Raw genomic sequence first — 18,972 nt, forward strand, 5'->3', positions numbered from 1 at the left:
GATCACTCATTTAAAAGGCCATGTTCCCTTGTCCCCATGATGACTTTTCTTACATAAAGACAAGTAAAAAAGAATGATTTAAGCATGTTTTAGATTTTTTTTTATGTTCTCAAAACCCGTCTGACAAACACATGATATTTGTTAAGCGAGAGTCTAAGTCTCTTGTTAAATCTTGAAGCACTTTGTCATTTTCTTAACGCTGTCACCGGATATAATTATATACAGACGATAATTTTCACACCGAAACTTTGGAGATAAGCCGATTTTGATATCCTTTTGTCCTCGGTCGATTTTCAATTGTCCGTAATGAGAAGACTTGTCTGGGTTTTTTTGAGTCTTGGGATGCAAAGAAAATTAGACATGGGAGGGTATAAATTTGACCTAAGAAAGTATTTTAAGGAAGTATTCCATTGGTTTATCAGGGTTTGTTTTTAATACTTTTTACATTTATGATAAAAACTTTTTAGAAATGTAATTTTGATTATACAATTAATCACCCTTCATGAGGTCAACATGGTGAAATGATGACCCGAGACCTGACCCACGAGGTGACCTGACCTGACCGAGGCCAACGGCCGAGGTCAGGTCAGGTCATCGAGTGGGTCAGGTCAAGGGGCATCATTTCACCATGCTGACCTCATGAAGGGTGATCAATTGTTTTATTATACCGACAATAATAATAATAATTATCAATTTTAACACATGTAACATTTTATTTCAACAGAATAATGCATATTGTGAAATAACGATTTAAGCAGCAATAACTTTGAATTTGAAAGTTCAATTGAAAAGTGAAAAAACACATCTTAGAATCATTAAATGATTTACAGAGTCCAATAAAGAACTTTACAGTATCTTTACTTTTGTTGTTCTTTTCCCATGTAATAGTGAATGTGCACTTGACCGACATTTCTGAATAATGGGCCACAAGAGTTTTGAGGCATTTGGTCAACTTTAACATTCTCCTTTTCTTCTGGAACATTTGCAAACAAATCTGAACCATTTTCATCATGTAGGACTTCAGATAGCAATTGTTTGGTACTGACAGTCTCAAATTCACAGTTATTCAAATTTAAGAGCTGACTTTCTGAAGTACTGGTACAAGAATTTGTTGGAACAACTGGGTTTTCTAGCCCTAGCTTTGGTGATGGGTAAACCACAGATGACAATACATCAAACATTTCTTGCTTTTTTGTTTCACTTACACATCTTGAATAGCTTTTTATGGAAGTTTCGGACTTATGTCCACTGACAGACATGATGTGTCGAGCTTCTATCCCACGCTGATCCAAACTAGTAATACACGTGGCACGTATGCAGTGGTTTGTATACAGAGTTGAGAGTTCGGCTTTCATAGATATTGTTTTCATAAAATTTCCCAAAGTATTATGACCTACTGGAGAATTGTCATACCAAACAGCATCTGAATCGTTGATATGGCGCTTCGGTCTCTGCCAAAAACTTTCACAATTTGGATTCAGCTTTCCGAGGTATTTCTCCAGACTAGACACAGGACACTTCTCATCACCTACATGGACATATGAAAAATTGTAAATCAGTTGAATTCATGAAAATTGTCACATAGACAAATATATGATCTAAAATTAGTAAATGCTGAAGTTTACATTAATTTTATTTTACATGTATTTCAAGAAGTATATTACCTGGTATTTCATATATTCTTGCTGAAGATGCATCATGGTCATTCACATCACTTCCTCTGTGATTTTTGGTTTCATACTGAGCGACATTAAGATAATACCTCCTTCCTTGGCCATCTGTCCTCAAAACAAAATCAGTTTTCTTCATGCTTCTCAGATTTTCCCTTCCTCTTCTACATGTGTAGAACATCACATCAAGAAAAACTTTATATTGCAATCCCTGTGGACTGTTTCCGTTTAGGACGCCGCTACTATACAATGTTGCCATGTCAGCATCGCTGATAATTTCCTTGTGTTGAGTGGTTCCCTTTCCAGTTCGTTTGATGTTTGTCAAAACTGCCTTGAACATTTCGTTTGATAGACGAAAATCTGGGTCATTAATAATGTCATAGTTAATTTTTTGGAAAAATCTCTGCAAACCAAACCTGATGCTGATCATGGAAGATCTACTATACAATTCACCATCTTTTCTTCGGAGTTCAGCGTAAAAGTTGATCAGAATTTCAGCAATTTCGCCTTTTGTTTTTTGCAGTATTTTGTCCACAATCAGTCCTTTTTCAGTGCAGTATGTAATGAACACTCGTTTCGCCGAGTCTACACATTGTTTTGTGTTGGAACTATCGCGGTTTTCTAGGATTGCTTGTAGTTCCTCACTTGTCAGAGTTGCAAACCTCGATTCGCCAGCCATCGTTTTTGTAAACAGACGACAAAATAACTCATGCGAAGTGACGTAGTACACAATTTTATAGTCTATATCTTATTTCTCAAGAATAACTTACAGTTATAGTCTTTATCTAAAAACGGTACAGTAACCATGAAGAAAAAACGAAGCGGCCATATGTTCCGCCATTTTTATTTTCTGCACAGGTCAGGTTCAGCGGTCAATAATATTAATGACCGGTCAATATCTCATACACATGCAACAATCAAGTCATTAATGGTCATATGACACAAAAACGGGTCATAAGCTAATTTTAATGTTTTCTCATCAACCAATCAGATTCTTTCATTCTAATTGGAGGTATAATAATAATTATTAAAGACTCCGACATAAAAAACTATCATCTGTATTGTATAGACGTTAGAGTGTCTAAGATAAAGAAGGGTATCACTTTGTCGTCATTAAGTGATTGCTTGAATTAGCAAAATATTAGAACAGAACAAAAAGAACAAAAGTTGCCAGAGTTTTATCTAGTTTTGTAAAAAGAAAAAAAAGAAAATGTTAGCTAAAAAAAAAAAATCCTTGTTAATTGATAAAACATAGTCGATATATCTGAAAGTCGAATTGAAGGCCCTAGTTTGTGTTTTTCTCTTCTCATGAAGAAGTTTTTGAATAAATTCTGCTTCATAGGAGTATAAAAACAGATCAGCCAATAAAGGAGCACAACTCCAACAGTTTGTTGGAAAACTTGGTCGCCGAAGAAACAAATTGTGTCATTAATTAACTCCGGCATCCTTTTGATATCATCTTTAATATACTTGTGTGTACAATCAGAGTGGTTTTTAACGAAGTCATTTTGCTGATGACCACTCACAAGATTTGTAAATTTTCGAGTTCCGTTTTTATTTAAAAAGCAGTCGTCTATGATATCAAAAAGTCTAATTTATCGTGAAGAATTATTGCATAAAGTGTAGAAAAGTAGAAAGTTTTGATGTTATAGACTTTTGAAATGAAATATATGGAGATAACGAACAGTATTCAAGCTCAAAAGTCCATTAAACATTACAAAAGAGGAGCAGAGCAAACACAGACATCCAAACCATCAGAGGTGGGATCAGGTGCCATGGAGGAGTGAGCATCCCCTGCCGACAGGTCACACCCTCCGTGTGCTCTTTGTCATGATCGGGAAATAACGGAAAAATCCGTGGACAATTCAGTGTGTAAATAATGGTCTAACAATAAGTATGAAAAACGTCAGTCAGCATTTGACTCAATGATAAATTGTATTTGCTGACAAGGTCATTGTATCGACCATAGAACTTACGAAATGATGACTTTAAATGGTGATTTTAAATTTTCTAAAATTTCTTTAGAGTTTTTGAGGATCCATATCAGATTTACACCACTACCACTTAGGGAATACGTACGTCCGAAGTCAGTTAATATTTTTGTAAGGAAAAAAGACTTTGTGTAGCGAGCATGTGATCTGATCAAAATATTTAATTTTCATTAGAATGACTGAATATTGACTGAAAACATTGGGAATTTCAATCACGAAAGATTATATTTAACTGTTTGGAATTAAAACCGATCAATAATGATATAAACATTAAGAAGATAACACATCTTGAATAAAAATAGGTAGCAACTGTTTCTTCGCCAAGCGCTCGGCTCTTTAAGTGAAAGTTCCGGGTCTTTAGGATAAGACCTTAAAAATCAAGGTTCCATGTCACGGGAAGACTAAGAATGATAAAAAATACCTCACTGCTCAATGGCCCTTAGTGCGAATTTCTAAATTTGAAGACTTTCAAAACAAGAGGCCCATGGGCCACATCGCTCACCTGAGCACATTGGCTAGGCAAAAGCACAAATCAGTTCAGTATTGAAATGATTACCCGGGGGGGGGGGGCTTGAATTTTAAACTACCTGATGATGCTTCCATGTCAATATAACAAATGGCTTTGTTGTACTTGAGAAGATTTTTTAAAAATTTTCCCATATATTCCTTTGTAAAAATTTGATCCCCCATTGTAGCTCCTCCCTATCCCAGGGGTCATCATTTGATCTTAAATCTACACTACCTGAGGATGCTTCCATATCAATACGACTAAACATAGCTTTCCTGTTCTTGAGAAGACATATTTTTTCTATATGTTCTTATGTAAAATTTTCGATCCCCCAATGGGCCCCACCCAACCCCTGGGGGTCATCATTTGAACAAAATTGAATTATATTACCTGAGGATGCTTCCATATCAAAATGACTAATCATGGTTTGCAGTTCTTCAGAAGATGAAATTTTCCTATATATTTCTATTTAAGACTTTGATCCTCCATTGTGGCCTACCTCATTCCTACCCACGGGGGTCATGATTTCAACAAAATAGTATCTACACTACCTGAGGATGCTTCCACATAAATATGATCAATCAGGGCTTTGCTGTTCCTGAGAAGAAGATTTTTAAAGATTTTTCCTATACATTTCTATGTAAAACTTTGATCCTCCATTGTGGCCCCAACCTACCCCAGGGGGTCATGATTTGAATAAATTTAAATCTACACTACCTGTGGATGTTCCCATATAAATATGAACAACCTGGGTTTTGCTGTTCCTGAGAAAAAGATTTTTCCTATATATTTCTATGTACAACTTTGATAGTCCATTGCAGCCCCGCCCTACCCCCGGTGGTCATGATTTGAACAAACTTGAATCTACACTACCTGAGGATGCTTCCATATAAATATGACTCATCATGACTTTGCTGTTCTTGAGAAGAAGATTTTTTTAGATTTTTCCTATATATTTCTATGTAAAATTTTGATCCTCCATTGTGGCCCCACCCTACCCCCGGGGGTCATGGTTTGAACAAACTTGAATCTACACTATCTGAAGATGCTCCCATATAAATATGACTCATCATGACTTTGCTGTTCTTGAGAAGAAGATTTTTAAGGATTTTTATTATATATTTCTATGTAAAACTTTGATCCTCCATTGTGGCCCCGCCCTACCCCGGGGGTCATGATTTGAACAAACTTAAATCTACACTACCTGAAGATGCTTCCATATAATTATGACTCATCATGGCTTTGCTGTTCTTCATCAGAAGATTTTTAATGATTTTTATTATATATTTCTATGTAAAACTTTGATCCTACTCTGTGGCCCCGCCCTTACCCCGGGGGTCATGATTTTAACAAACTTGAATCTACACTATCTGAAGATGCTCCCATATAAATATGACTCATCATGACTTTGCTGTTCTTGAGAAGAAGATTTTTAAAGATTTTTCCTATATATTTCTATGTAAAACTTTGATCCCCCATTGTGGCCCCACCCTACCCCCAGGGGTCATGATTTGAACAAACTTGAATTTACACTATCTGAGGATGTTTCCATATAAATATGACCAATCATGGCTTTGCTGTTCTTGAGAAGAAGATTTTTAAAGACATTTTCCTATATTTTTCTATGTAAAACTTTGGTCCCCCATTGTGGCCCCACCCTACCCCCGGGGGTCATGATTTGAACAAACTTGAATCTACACTACCTGAGGATGTTTCCACATAAGTTTCATCTTTCCTGGCCCAGTGGTTCTTGAGAAGAAGATTTTTAAATGATGCCATTATTTTTTCACTAATTCCTAATTATCTCCCCTTGCAAGAGGGTGTGGCCCTTCATTTGAACAAACTTGAATCCCCCTTACCCAAGGATACTTTGTGGCAAGTTTGGTTGAATTTGGCCCAGTGGTTCTTGAGAAAAAGTCGAAAATGTGAAAAGTTTACAGACGGACAGACAGACAGACGGACGGACGGACAGACGGACGACGGACAAAATGTGATCAGAAAAGCTCACTTGAGCCTTCGGCTCAGGTGAGCTAAAAAAATTCTCAAAAAGGATCAAATAAACATACAATCAATCTATCTATCAAAGTTATTTGGTGAAATAATCAAGTCCCAGAAAAGGAAAAGGTAGCTGGGAATATACAAGGTCTACACGGAGACTATAAAGTAAATGTCAATAAATTTTTAGTATCCAATCCTCCTACAAAAACAGCATTTGACATTTACCACATTATCTCCGTGTACACCTTGTATATTCACAACTACCTTAATTTCATCGATTGACAGGGGTATCCAGACAAGATAAATCTGGAGGAGGTGTTTATTTTCTCTGTCTTTAAGAATAGTTACTTCCATTAAATATACATGTATGCCAGTGAACTTAGGATAAACGAAACCACAAATTCTGACACATCTGCTTATATTTGGATTTTTCAATAAAAAAAAGATGTTTATGGTAACCTGCATGTAACAACAAAACTTACTTGTTTTGCAATACACCCTTATCACATGCATATGGGCATATGCGGTTTATGTCTCCCAGTTGAATTACGCAAGGCTATGCTCCACGGATGAAAAATTTCTTAAACGAGACAAGCTTTCAACAAAGAAAGTGATGAAACAAGAATATCAAGTCTCGTTTAAAGTCATCATTTCGCAATCAGCAAATACAATCTATCAGTAAGCCGAATGCTGACTGGAGTTTTTTTTAATACTAATTGTTAAGCTACTGGTATGCAAAACATACACAAGATGCTTACGCTATATAATTTTCTATTTTTCATTAGTGTACAACTTTTCCTTCGCCAAGCGCTTGGCACATTGGAGTGAAAGTTGAAAGTGTCTTTCGGATGAGACCTTAAAAACCTAGGCCCTGTGTCACGGTAGGCGTTGGCAGGATAAAGAACCTTCACTGCTCAATGGCACTGAGTGCCGAGTAAAGGTCTTAATTTGAAGCCCTTTGTCGGTATATAGGTACATCTCTATATGAGTGAAAAAAAATTCTGGAACAGGACGTAAAACAACATAATAAATCAATCAATAAACACTAGATTTATTTCGCTCTGTAAATTTACTAATTCAGCATTTTCAATAATATTATTACATGAAACAATCCGAATATCTCAGCACTGATTGTACACTTCACGCGGTACACAAATATAGTCAACCATAGAATGACCTCTTGTCCATTGAAAACTAAAATCATTTGATTCATCATAAAATCTACCCTTCAGAATGCAGAACTTACAGACATTAAGAAATTCCATGAATGGATTTCCACGTTGATTTTCAACACTGTCAATGTATAGTTCGGGGGGTATACAAACAAGGCCCTTATCAAAGTCAGGTTGATAGATACGATACAATGCAAGAGTCATTCAATAAGGTATGCAATATACAAGATATATATATACAATATGCAAGATGTTTTAAATTTTTATCGGTGAAAAGTTTATTCTATTATATGTTTTCAGGATACCCATTTTATTCTTGAATTAGAACCATTTGTTGAAGCCATGTTGGGGTATAAATGTTTTTTTGCACTCATTTAAATCATTTCAAGAGGAGTATTTATATTCTTTAATAATAACTTTGAATTCAAAGTGCACCAAGAAAGGAGAGACAATGAGGGAAATTTAATTGCTTTAGAGTTAGATATAGAAGATAATACGGTTACTCTCATAAATATATGTAAGGTCCAAACACTCATAGTCCTGGGTTTTATGAATATGTTCGTGATATGTTTTTTGAACTTGATAATGAATATTATATACTCTTAGGAGACTTCAATCTTGCTTTGAATCCTGAGCTAGACACAAAATTTATAACTTAATAATCCGAAAGCTAGGGAAAAATTGTTGGAAATCATGGATGATCTTCATTTATTAGACTACTTCAGAATTATGAATCCAGATGGAAGGGTTTATACATGGCATAAAAAGACACCCCTAAAACAAGGTCGTTTAGATTATATTTTGATTTCTGAAAGTTTGTCCAATTCCGTAGAAACTTAGTGGATTAAACCTGGTTGAATTTGAAAAAGCATTTGACTCAATTTCCTGGACCTTTATTTATAAAGTATTAATTTTTTGGCTTTGGTGAATATAAAATTGAATGGACTAAGATTCTGAACACAAAATTTAAGGCTTGAGTGTCACAAAGTGAGTTTTTATCTGATCAGATTGATATTGAGAGAGGACGTAGTGACACGGCGACCCTGTTGCACCATATTTGTTTCTCCTTTGTGCTGAAATTCTTGCAATCTTAATTAAAGAAAATAAAAATATAAAGGGTATCACGCGTGTCAAAAACATAAAATAAGTCAGTATGCTGATGATACATCTCTTGCACTTGATGGTTCTCCTAAATCTTTGTTTGCTTCCTTGGATACCTCAGATTTCTTCTCAAAAATATCTGGTTTAAAAGTAAAACAGCTCTAAAACAAAAATAATATGGATAGGCTCAAAAAAGTTTTCAATTCCTAGATGGAAACTCGACTGGGACTCCACAACTTTTAACTTATTAGGTATTAACTTTTCAGTTGACCTACAATAAATTACAAATTTAAATTATGGCATACAGATTCCAAAAATAAAAAGCATGATACAACATTGGAAAAGAAGAATTCTAACACCAATATCTGAATATCTGAGAAGTTTCCTTCTCAAAATGCTTATGTTCTTAACCTTTACTAAAAATGAGGCGAGTAGACAAATAAGAGTTATTATGAAAAGATCAAATATTCTATAGGTATCAGTATTTTGTGTTGACAGAAAAAAAAAGATGTAAAAAATTCTCACTAATAACGTTACTGCTTTAAGAAACAAAATTTAGCACTGCGAGGTTAGTGTACAATCCACTCTAACGATGCTGTGTCTAAACAAATTAAACAAATATATTGCAAATATGACAATATTAAAATTATTATATACTATATCTGAAATTATTTGCTTTTAAACAGTTCGTTATCAATCAGAGAAGAGTGCACGAAAAGGTAATTAAAAAAATATTCCTCATCTAGATTATATATTAATCATAGAATTTTAATTCGATGACAACATAGTTTGTGAGTCCAAAAATTTAAAAAAAAAATGAATTCACGGCCTGTTTTTCTGTTACCCTTATAATGAGTAAAAGTTAATATTAGACAGTGTCGGATAATGCATTATACGCATTAAGAAGTTATCGAAAAGGCCACAAGAAGGTATCTTATGTATATATAAAGATCAGTCTCCAGAAGAAAATTATTGTCGATTGTACATTAAATAACCTGGTTAATGAGCAACAAATTAAAATTTTATTGATATGCATACACGTTTTATGACTTGGGAAACCTCGCCGAATAATCTCAAATAAGGATGCTCACTCCTCCTAGGCACCTGATCCCACTTCTGGAATTTTCGGCCGGGATCTGTGTTTATAACCTGTTCACACAATTGTATTGTTTGTAGTTTTTATGAGATCGATTCCTGTTCGTTATCTTCGCCTTTTTTATTAGATATTTTATCTCGGACCGTAGATATTTTGTTCGCTTCTTGTGATGCATTTTGTACCATTAATTTGCTAATGGCAAGACTACTTTGCTAGTATTGTAATTATTTTATGGTTTAAAGATACAAAAGATGATTTTCATTGTGTGAAGATCTATATAGTGATATTATATACATGTTTATATTTTAAAGGGTGTGGAAAACTAAGTTCACCACAGATGCACACAACATCCTCTTTTCCAATTCTGAAGAAATTTTTTTCATTTTTATTGAGAACAATTATTTCTGTTAATAAGCACTTTTTATGAATGAACGCAGAAGAGTTTATGAGCTTCAGGTTTTTCTCAACTCTGTGTGATTTTCTGTGTTTTTAGTTTCGGTAATTTCCTTTTAAAATAAAAAGTGGAGATAACGGATAGTGTTCAACCTCATTAATCAAGTATACAAAACTAAGCACGAATCACGTCTTTTGGAATTACCAGAATCAGGATCACATGCATAGATGTCAGCATCCCCTGTCAATCCTTCGTGAGCCCTATGTATTTATCTGGTATATGGAGTATTACAGCATTGACCTAACAAATGGTATGAAACATGTCAGCCAAAGTACGGCCCAATGATAGGTTGTTTGTACACACAAGGTCATTATAACGAGCGTAGAATCTGAGAAAATCTTACTTTAAATAGCGTTATTGAAATCACTGCAACATTTCTTTATTTGTCAGTAGATTTCCTCCGTAAAATGTTGATCGTATTCAAAGCATACTATATATAAGGGAAATTTGATAATGGAAAAGCTGAAATCATCACGTTTGTCATACAGTTCAGTTATTTATTGGAGGTTATCATCTATAGAGTCAGAAAAAACATCCAAAAATGAAACAGATGCGACATACTCTGTAATGTTTTTGTTCGGGTTAAAAGGGATTTATTGAATCAAGATATGAATGAAAAAAGCTGTTGTTAATTGAAAGAAAAGAAGTTGCGTTGGGATCACAGCAAAAGTTTTCTTCTTCATATGTAGAGGTTTTTAACAAATTCTTGATTTGAATATGAAATCAGGAATTCAAACAGTTTGTTGGAAGACCTCGTCTCTGAAGCATACATAATTTTTTTTTTTTTCAATGAGGGCCCCAGTATCCTATGATATCAACTTCAGAGTAGTTATGTGTAAAAGCAGAGTGATTTTTAATAAAGTAATTTCTCTGATGAATAATCACAAAAAACGAACATTAAAGAAAATTCGAATAAGGTATCAAAAATATAAAACAGAAATATAAATTAAAAGAAAACTTTGATTTTTTTAAGAATTCAAAAGTTAAAAAAAAAAGATTATGGCATAAAATATCTGTCACTTTCTATGTGTTTGTACATGTAGCATTCTCTTAAAAGTAAATTGGATGCATGGACAAATGTTCAGTTTAACAATAAGTTGGTCCCTGTGTGACTCTCTTATACTTTTAACGCGTCCAACCAATATTCTTTCACCTTCCACTAGCTAGTAGAGGATGTAGAATCGCATGCTTTTAATGTTTTTATTTGTGATTTTTGCATCAATTTATATTGATTCTAGCTCATAAGAAAAAAAATAGAAGAAGCAGGAAAATAACAGAAAGACAACACCATATGATACCCGTATGTACTCCATTTCAAGAACGTATACATCACCGTCACTTGCATGGCAGGCCAGCCAAAGTAAATGACGTAACTATTCTGACGATATTATCTTTCAAGATTAAAAATTATAATCTCATTAAAATTTTTTTGGTCGAAGAGAGTACAAATATCATACATTGAAAATGAAATTGGAAGGACTCATGCTTATACACTTGTGATGTGAATTTTTTTTTTTTTTAATTAGAAAAGTGGTAGATTGGCGACCATGCACTTCCTCTTGTGCAAGGACATATGTGTAACAGTATAAAGATCAGAACTGTGCACTAACTCCTGAGGATATGATTGTCTCTCTTTTCAACGGACATTAATGTAGTGACACATTGATACCGACTGGGATCTTTATTTTCCAAAACATATGTACATGAATAAACCTTCCTTTTAAATATATCTTCTCTCTAATCCAGGACAACGTCGGCATCATTATTGATCTTTATTAAAAAGAATGAGCTAATAAAGCTGATATTTCGAAATTTTGTAAACAAATCAAATATCTTTGCATAAAAATCAATGTCTAACACCAAGATATATTTTTTTAAAGTTTAAAAAACACACATTACAAACAGCATTGCATTACCTATTTCCGTCCATTAAATCCGTTGTATCTGTCTCCTCCACATCCGTATGGTCCACATCCAGATCCTCCATTCTGTCCGTTGTCAGCTCCATTTATTCCTCCATTATGTCCGTTAATTCCATTATCATTGTTGAATCCATTATGTCCGTTAAATCCGTTATCGTTGTTAAATCCGTTGTCATTGTTGCTATTCCATCCGGGTCTTCTACCTGTGATTCTTCCTCCGAACTCTCCTTGCTGGTGGCTGGCCCATTGAATCCCTCCACCTCCTTTGTTTGCACTATTAATTCGACCCCTCCGGGGAATGTATCCACCAGCTGTATTAAGACAGAAAAGACTTAATAAAGTCACCACTACAATTATCACAATAATCACTGCATCAAACACACGAAAAATATATTTCTTTATTTTTAGACTGGATATTTTCTTAAATCTTCAAATTTTCAGTTTATGTAACTCCAAATAAAAATGAGAATGAGAAACTTTTCAGAAGTGCTTGGCAATAATGAATTTATAGCTGATGGTTCAAATTTTCCGATATATATTACTGAAGAGAGAGAGAGAGACTTACGATAGACACAATAGACAGCAGCCACACAGATAAACAGGAGAAGAAGAGCTCGAATCATGGTGCAGGATTCTTCAGGGCAAAAAGTGGTCAGAACCGAAATTGACAGGAGTTTATATATCGGTTAACTTAATTAAAAAATCAATGAAACTAGTGCAATCAGTACTTTGCAAGTCCAATTAGTTATTTTTCCGTCATTTAGAACTATAATTATGCATCGTCATTAAAACTGAAGAATTTTTGAAAATGACTATTCTTAATTTTCCAAATATATGTATTTTACATAAATGTACTGAAGTAATTCTATAATAATTGTAAAGTCAAATTACTTTGAAAAATATTCAACATTATAAAATTGAAAATAGCAATTTGCTTGTTAAAGGAAATGTATGGAATCTGATGATGTTTATGCTTTTGATACATGTTTTTTCAATCATCTTTCTTCCTCTTTTGTTTGCTTGTTTGTTTTTGTTTTTCGTTTTGTTTTATTCTTGTATGTATGTATATTTTTAAATATTGTATGATTTATCTATTTATTTATTATTGCAATGTACGTTTTTCCAATTTAACAGCAGTGTAACACTGAAGTTTGAATAATGAAGTATGTATGTGAGTGCATAATGGAATAAATACACACGAAAGGTTTACTAATAACATTTATCAGGTATTCGTGTCCTGCTTTATGTCCGTGTCAGTCAATTTTATAGACAGGAATGGGAATCTCATTACCTTCATTAAGTGCACATGAGGTACACATTGATATAATTGTATGACAGCTGGAAGTAATTTTGAAAAGTAAACTGAAAAAAATATGCTAGAATTCAAATTTCGTTTTTAATACATTCTTTTGTCTTCAGAAATATTTAAGCAGATTTTTCACTTAACAGACACTAAGACACCATCATTGCTTTTTGCAATTAAATTTCACAGTTTCATTTGATATGTTGCACAAAGTAAGGACTCAAACATGTTCTGATAGATAACATGGACAGGTAAAATTTACAATTTCTTTTCTTTTTTAACAATTTTTATGCGGAAAGCCTTTGAGCTCAGTTTATAGGATTGAAATTTTTAATTACTTTTAAATGCAATAGTTATTGCATTTAAACTAAAAACTATTCAATAAATAATACATAAATGTATATTATATACGCAATAACTTTTGCATTTAAACGCAAATTTAATTTTGTTTGTAATGCGTCATTTGATTAGGAAAAAATATTTAAAAAATTAGTTTATTTAGTATAATCTGTGTTGCCAAAGTCACAATAACACGTCAAATCAATCTGCTTGAAGTTACATTTAAAATATGTAGAAAGCATTATTGAAGGAGAAATTGTCTTATCTTTTACACTTAATGATGGAAAATGAAAATAAAAGGAATGAGATTAATAGCTACCTAAGTTATATTGGTATAACCTGGGCTGAAATAGTATACGCTTTTTTTTATAATCCGCTTCGCGGTTTATAAAGCATAAACTGTCCCTTCCCAGGTTATACAGTATTACTTGGGTAGCTATTAAATTCATTCCTTAATAACTTTTGCATTCAAACGCAAAATTATTGTTTTAAAACGCGAGAGAATGTGTTAAATTATGTTTTGCATTATTCGTTTAAATGCAGGGTACTCTGCGATTAAAACACAATTTTCGCGTTTAAACGCAATCCTAAAGAATGAGTGCACTTTAGTACGTCATTTGGAACCTTTTCGGCTACCCATTTTAAGCTTTACATTACAATATATCGCTTAATTAATCTATGATTATTGTGCAAGCATATTCTTTTGATATTTATTCCTTGAATTTTTTGTCACACATATTTCTATAATTACAGACAATGTCATTGAAAAGAACATATACAAACCTTAAATTCCGGAAATTTGAACGGGACCACTTACGAATTTAAGGTATCCGCAAATAGGCGGAGTCATTTAAATCGCATGGATGTGGAATGTAAACATTAGCACATATATGATTTTTTTTCGCACTGCGAATTTAAATGGAGAAGAGAGAGATTGTGTAGTTTTATGGTGCACAAATAATAAATGATTCTAGTGTTTAGGGATGGGGAAGATGTCTCGCCCTGCAGACCATTATACAGAGGCGACATGAGCCTGTACATGTACTTACTAATCACACTGTCAATACCAGAATTCTTTCAAAACACCCGGTAATGAAAAATACAAAGTAAAATAAGAGACATATAATCTTCAAACCCTATTAAAATTTGCGCAAAAATCTTCCATAGTTTGAAGTTGAAAGTACGATAGATACTGTCGCAATAGAAACTTTCAATAACAAACACAATGAAATGCTCAATGAAAGCCTTAGCGTATCGAACAGTGGAATGTCACGTGAGTAAAGTGATTATAATATCAATCGTTGACACTCGGTGAACTGTTAATTTAGTGGCTAATTCGACCGTAGTTTGGAGACTTTTTCAAAAAATTAGATATGAGCCGCAATTTGTCCAACATTGTCCTTTGGATATGTTGAAGTTTAAATCAAAATACACATTCTGTGCAAATGAGACCAATGGACAAGTTGCGGCTCGATGTAAACAATGTCGTTGAAAACTGGTATGCATATGAATAACAATAGAAATGTGACAAAACTGTTAGACCCTCGTCTCAAAAGCTAGTGTCGCTCGGCATTATCTAATACTTTCATGTAGTATAATATACCAAAACCTGCTCTTAAGACATTGTTTAATACCTATAAAACATAAAGTTTATGAACTTTGGAATTTTATTTTGCGCAAAACACCGGGATCCAGCTCTCATAGCTTAAGTGCACTCATCCTTTGTGTTTAAAAGCCAAACAAAAAAAACCAAAAAAAAACAAACTTTTACTGGCCTCCGTACGTACTTTCATAACCCACCTCTTTTTTGTCAACAAGTTTTACAAATTAATTAAAGTTAACTTTGCTATCCTGTCACTACAATCCTTTTTCACAATTTTCTAGAAACTGTCCAGAACCTTGAAACTTTTGGAAAGTGTTTAATTGTTTAGAAATATTTTTAAAAACATGACGTTTATTTCTAATAAAATCAAAACATTTTTATAAAAATAATAACATTTTTAGTATCAGAATTTTTAGCAATACACTGAAAAACATTCCTTTTAATAATATTCAAGTATAACAAATTCAAGACCCAATAAAAGGAAACATTATGGTTTTTACAATATTTTAAGCCTGGTTCCATAGCGTTCGCTGTGGACCGGACGACGGATGCGCCGATCAGCGCGGAGTAATCACAGGACTGTAACCCAACAACCGCCAAAATAAACATTACGCTTTTCAAATTTGATCAGATTCCGGTCTCATATAATTCATGTTAATGACGCTGGGTTAAACTTTTTAAACCCCAAATATAAGAAATTAGTTTTCTAACGTCAGAAAGCTTTCTTAGGAAAACTAATACCTGTGTGTGAGTAAACTTAACTACTGAGCTGCCATATGTACACACAGGCCACGTGCAACCCAAAATCTAGATGTAGTTTTCTGCCCTTGATTCCAGTCGCTACCACTAGGAATTACAAGGTTTTCATGGCCTTACACCCATTAATCAATGCCAGGGTACCAGTCTACCACAATCAAGTTAGTTTTTAGCTTGATAACACAACCTCTATTTGAGAATGGTGGAAAAGGAAGTATCCGACCTTGTTTGGTGGACGTTGCGATAAGTAGGTATGGTAATGCGATATCTAACACTGAAGTTATACAGTGTTATACAGAGGTGATCAAAACCCTGCTTTTCCCCATAACGGGGAGGAGGTTTAGTGTCGATATTTTCAGTTTCAGGACTCAAACACCCACTGGGTTGCTTTGAATAGTATCATATAGTACCCTCCATATCGGTATGTCTGACATGATCATACAGTTACTTTTATTGCCGGAAATATTTTCCCTGCTATCGATGTATTATAATAAATAAATTATGTCATGTTATCATTAATTCAACTGTTATTTTTCTTCTGCTCTTTTTAGCTTTTACTTTTGTTTCTCATCTTGTGTTTAACTAAATTTTTAATGCATTTAATATATTATACTGTATCACCAAATAATATTTCTGAACTTCTTGTATTGCTGTTATTAAATGTTTGTTTCGTGTAATACGCTACTGTTCACTGCACTGTTAATGATATCCCGGCTCTCTGTACTTCTGAGTACTGTGATTGTATAACAACGTTAAAGCATTTAAAAGCATCTCAATATAACTGACGATCATCAATTACAGTACATAATTCAAATGTTCTTCAATACTTTATTCTGTACAATTGAATAAAATATAAGTAAAACAAAGGTTTTCACTGCATATTTTATTCATTAATCATTAATACATATAGAGATAGATGCATGGAAATTTTGCCTGAAACTTGATGAATAGATTTCAATTGTACAAACAGAGAAATCACCGTTAACGTAGCTGCTGCAAGTTACACATGCAGTTAAAATTTAGAACATATCATGTGGAACCCCTTTTAATGGAATGTCACAAATTAAATCATTTCATATATAAAAATATTAATAAACATCATGCATGATTTAACAATGCTTTATTACATGAACTTTATTGTATATTAGCATGTCATTATTACTAATTGACTCTAATATTCAGAGTATGATAACAGGAATATGAAAGAGAAATAATCTTCATATCGTACTTATTACTCATTCTTTAAAGATTAGCTTTTGTGACACTCATTGTGCGAGGAATCATGTCTTTCTTCATATTTTGTAGGTCTACTCTTTTAATGTTATTTTTACCAAGGGCTCCAAAGCCAAGGCTTTTACTTTCAGAAATCAGATTCGCCTCTGGTACAACCCCGTCCACAATCTTTAGGTTTACAGCTTCTGGGCCTGTTAATCTTTTTGCAAATATAACTGATTCTCTTTTGGCATCAGCATCAAGCTTCCGTCTGAAAACAGAAATTTCTAATATTTTATTTAATGACAATTTCAGCATAAAATTGCATTTTTTTAAACAACAACAATAAATACTTCAAAATACAATGTAAATAAATAAATAAATAAACAACTATCCTGAGTGAGAAAATAATAATAAATCCGGAATTCAAGAGCCAGGAAATATAGAAGTAAGTTTATAAAAAAAACTCACTCTAAAATCTCGATGAGAAATTTTGGAATCCGAGAGCTAATTAAGGTTTCATTCCATGAAATCCATCCTCGATCAGACCGCATTACCCTGTAGTCATGACAAATTGCCAAGAAAGCTCCGCCAGCAAAACAATGTCCTTCACAATATACGAAGGTAAAGGGAAGTAGGGTTAATTACAGAACTTTAGAAAAATACATCAATAAATAGATACATAAATCTAAATCGATTCAAATCAAAAATAAAAAAGAAAATAGAAAAAATGAATGAAAAATTATTTTTATAATTTTTATTATATATGCGAACTCAAAACAAAAGGGGACAGCAGTTTTCAGATACTGATAAAATTAAGATTTCACTAAAACCTACCATTTATTGCTGCCACAGTTGGAACTGAAAAGTGCATGACTCTCCATAGAGTATCTAAGAGAACAGTAAAGAACTGCTGCCACTCACTGCTTCCCCTCCCTACTTGCAGTAAAAAGTCTAAGTCGATGCCATTACTGTAAAATCTTCCTTCCCCTGTTGTCACCAATATACGGACAGATTTACTCCTTAAACAAAATAACAACATTACGTATTCGTTTTATCTTATTTCAGTGACAAAATCATATAATAGGTAAGGCATAGTTTGCTTTTTCTTTCCCTATCTAGAACCCTCTATGAAATGACAGTGTTCCTTACCCGATTCCTCTATGTTTATGGCGTCTATAATCCGCCATATGAAAACAAACAATTTATAATCGTAAGAGCACATGCCATTAATTTCTATCGACTTATACATGACTATCGAAATGCTAACAAAGAATACATAGCGGAAAAAAAATCATAAACAAAAAGTATATATTCATTGTGTACATGTGTGATACATACAAGTAGGCTGATGAATGTATTTAGCTTGGGTATACCTCTCAACTTCATCCAGAGCGTCATTTAACTGTTTAAGTGTTGTAAGATTCCATCGATTTTCTCCGTTTCTCATGGTCAGTAAAGCACATCCATCTTTATGAATTTCTACCGTTATCCCCATGTTTAAGTTGAACACAACAGGTAGCCCTACGACCCCTCAGTGTATCTTTTAGCATCTAAACACTGATCTTTAGACTTTTGGGTGAAATCAACTATGGAAGGACGTGAGTGTTTTCTGAAATTTTTTGTTTCAATTCTGAAAGTTATTCACGGTCCACTAGTCCGAAGGTTCTCTAGTCCAACGGTCCACTAGTCTAAAGGCTCATTTGTCCGAAGGCCCACTAGTCCAAAGGTTAATTAGTCAGAAAAACCAATATAGTTCGTAAGTTAAACAGTTCAAAGTGTCCGGCTCTGTGCAATTGTTCTATATTGTACCTTAAGGAGGGATTCTCCTAATATTTCCTGTATTT

General features: G+C 33.6%; 3 protein-coding genes across 3 annotated transcripts; all 3 read right to left on the bottom strand.

The window, feature by feature from the left end:
* Positions 1-774: 774 nt before the first annotated feature.
* On the bottom strand, positions 775-2,350 carry LOC133196753 (uncharacterized protein KIAA1958 homolog). Its single transcript, XM_061332614.1, has 2 exons — positions 1,665-2,350; positions 775-1,528 (listed from the first exon to the last, which is right to left on the bottom strand). Exons 1-2 carry the CDS (start codon positions 2,347-2,349, stop codon positions 858-860), a joined length of 1,356 nt encoding a protein of 451 aa, XP_061188598.1. The 5' UTR covers position 2,350; the 3' UTR covers positions 775-857.
* A 9,342-nt stretch (positions 2,351-11,692) lies between these two features.
* LOC133196754 (nacrein-like protein C1) lies at positions 11,693-12,542 on the bottom strand. Its single transcript, XM_061332615.1, has 3 exons — positions 12,478-12,542; positions 11,907-12,223; positions 11,693-11,760 (listed from the first exon to the last, which is right to left on the bottom strand). The coding sequence occupies exons 1-2, from the start codon at positions 12,533-12,535 to the stop codon at positions 11,907-11,909; spliced, it is 375 nt and encodes a 124-aa protein (XP_061188599.1). The 5' UTR covers positions 12,536-12,542; the 3' UTR covers positions 11,693-11,760.
* A 4,252-nt stretch (positions 12,543-16,794) lies between these two features.
* On the bottom strand, positions 16,795-18,669 carry LOC133197746 (uncharacterized). Its single transcript, XM_061333940.1, has 4 exons — positions 18,502-18,669; positions 17,963-18,147; positions 17,597-17,732; positions 16,795-17,396 (listed from the first exon to the last, which is right to left on the bottom strand). The coding sequence occupies exons 1-4, from the start codon at positions 18,621-18,623 to the stop codon at positions 17,156-17,158; spliced, it is 684 nt and encodes a 227-aa protein (XP_061189924.1). The 5' UTR covers positions 18,624-18,669; the 3' UTR covers positions 16,795-17,155.
* Between the last annotated feature and the right edge of the window lie 303 nt (positions 18,670-18,972).

The sequence above is a fragment of the Saccostrea echinata genome, unplaced genomic scaffold, assembly GCF_033153115.1.
Source record: "Saccostrea echinata isolate AGI-Se365-2 ecotype Australia unplaced genomic scaffold, CSIRO_AGI_Sech_v1 ptg000030l, whole genome shotgun sequence".
NCBI lineage: Eukaryota > Metazoa > Mollusca > Bivalvia > Ostreida > Ostreidae > Saccostrea > Saccostrea echinata.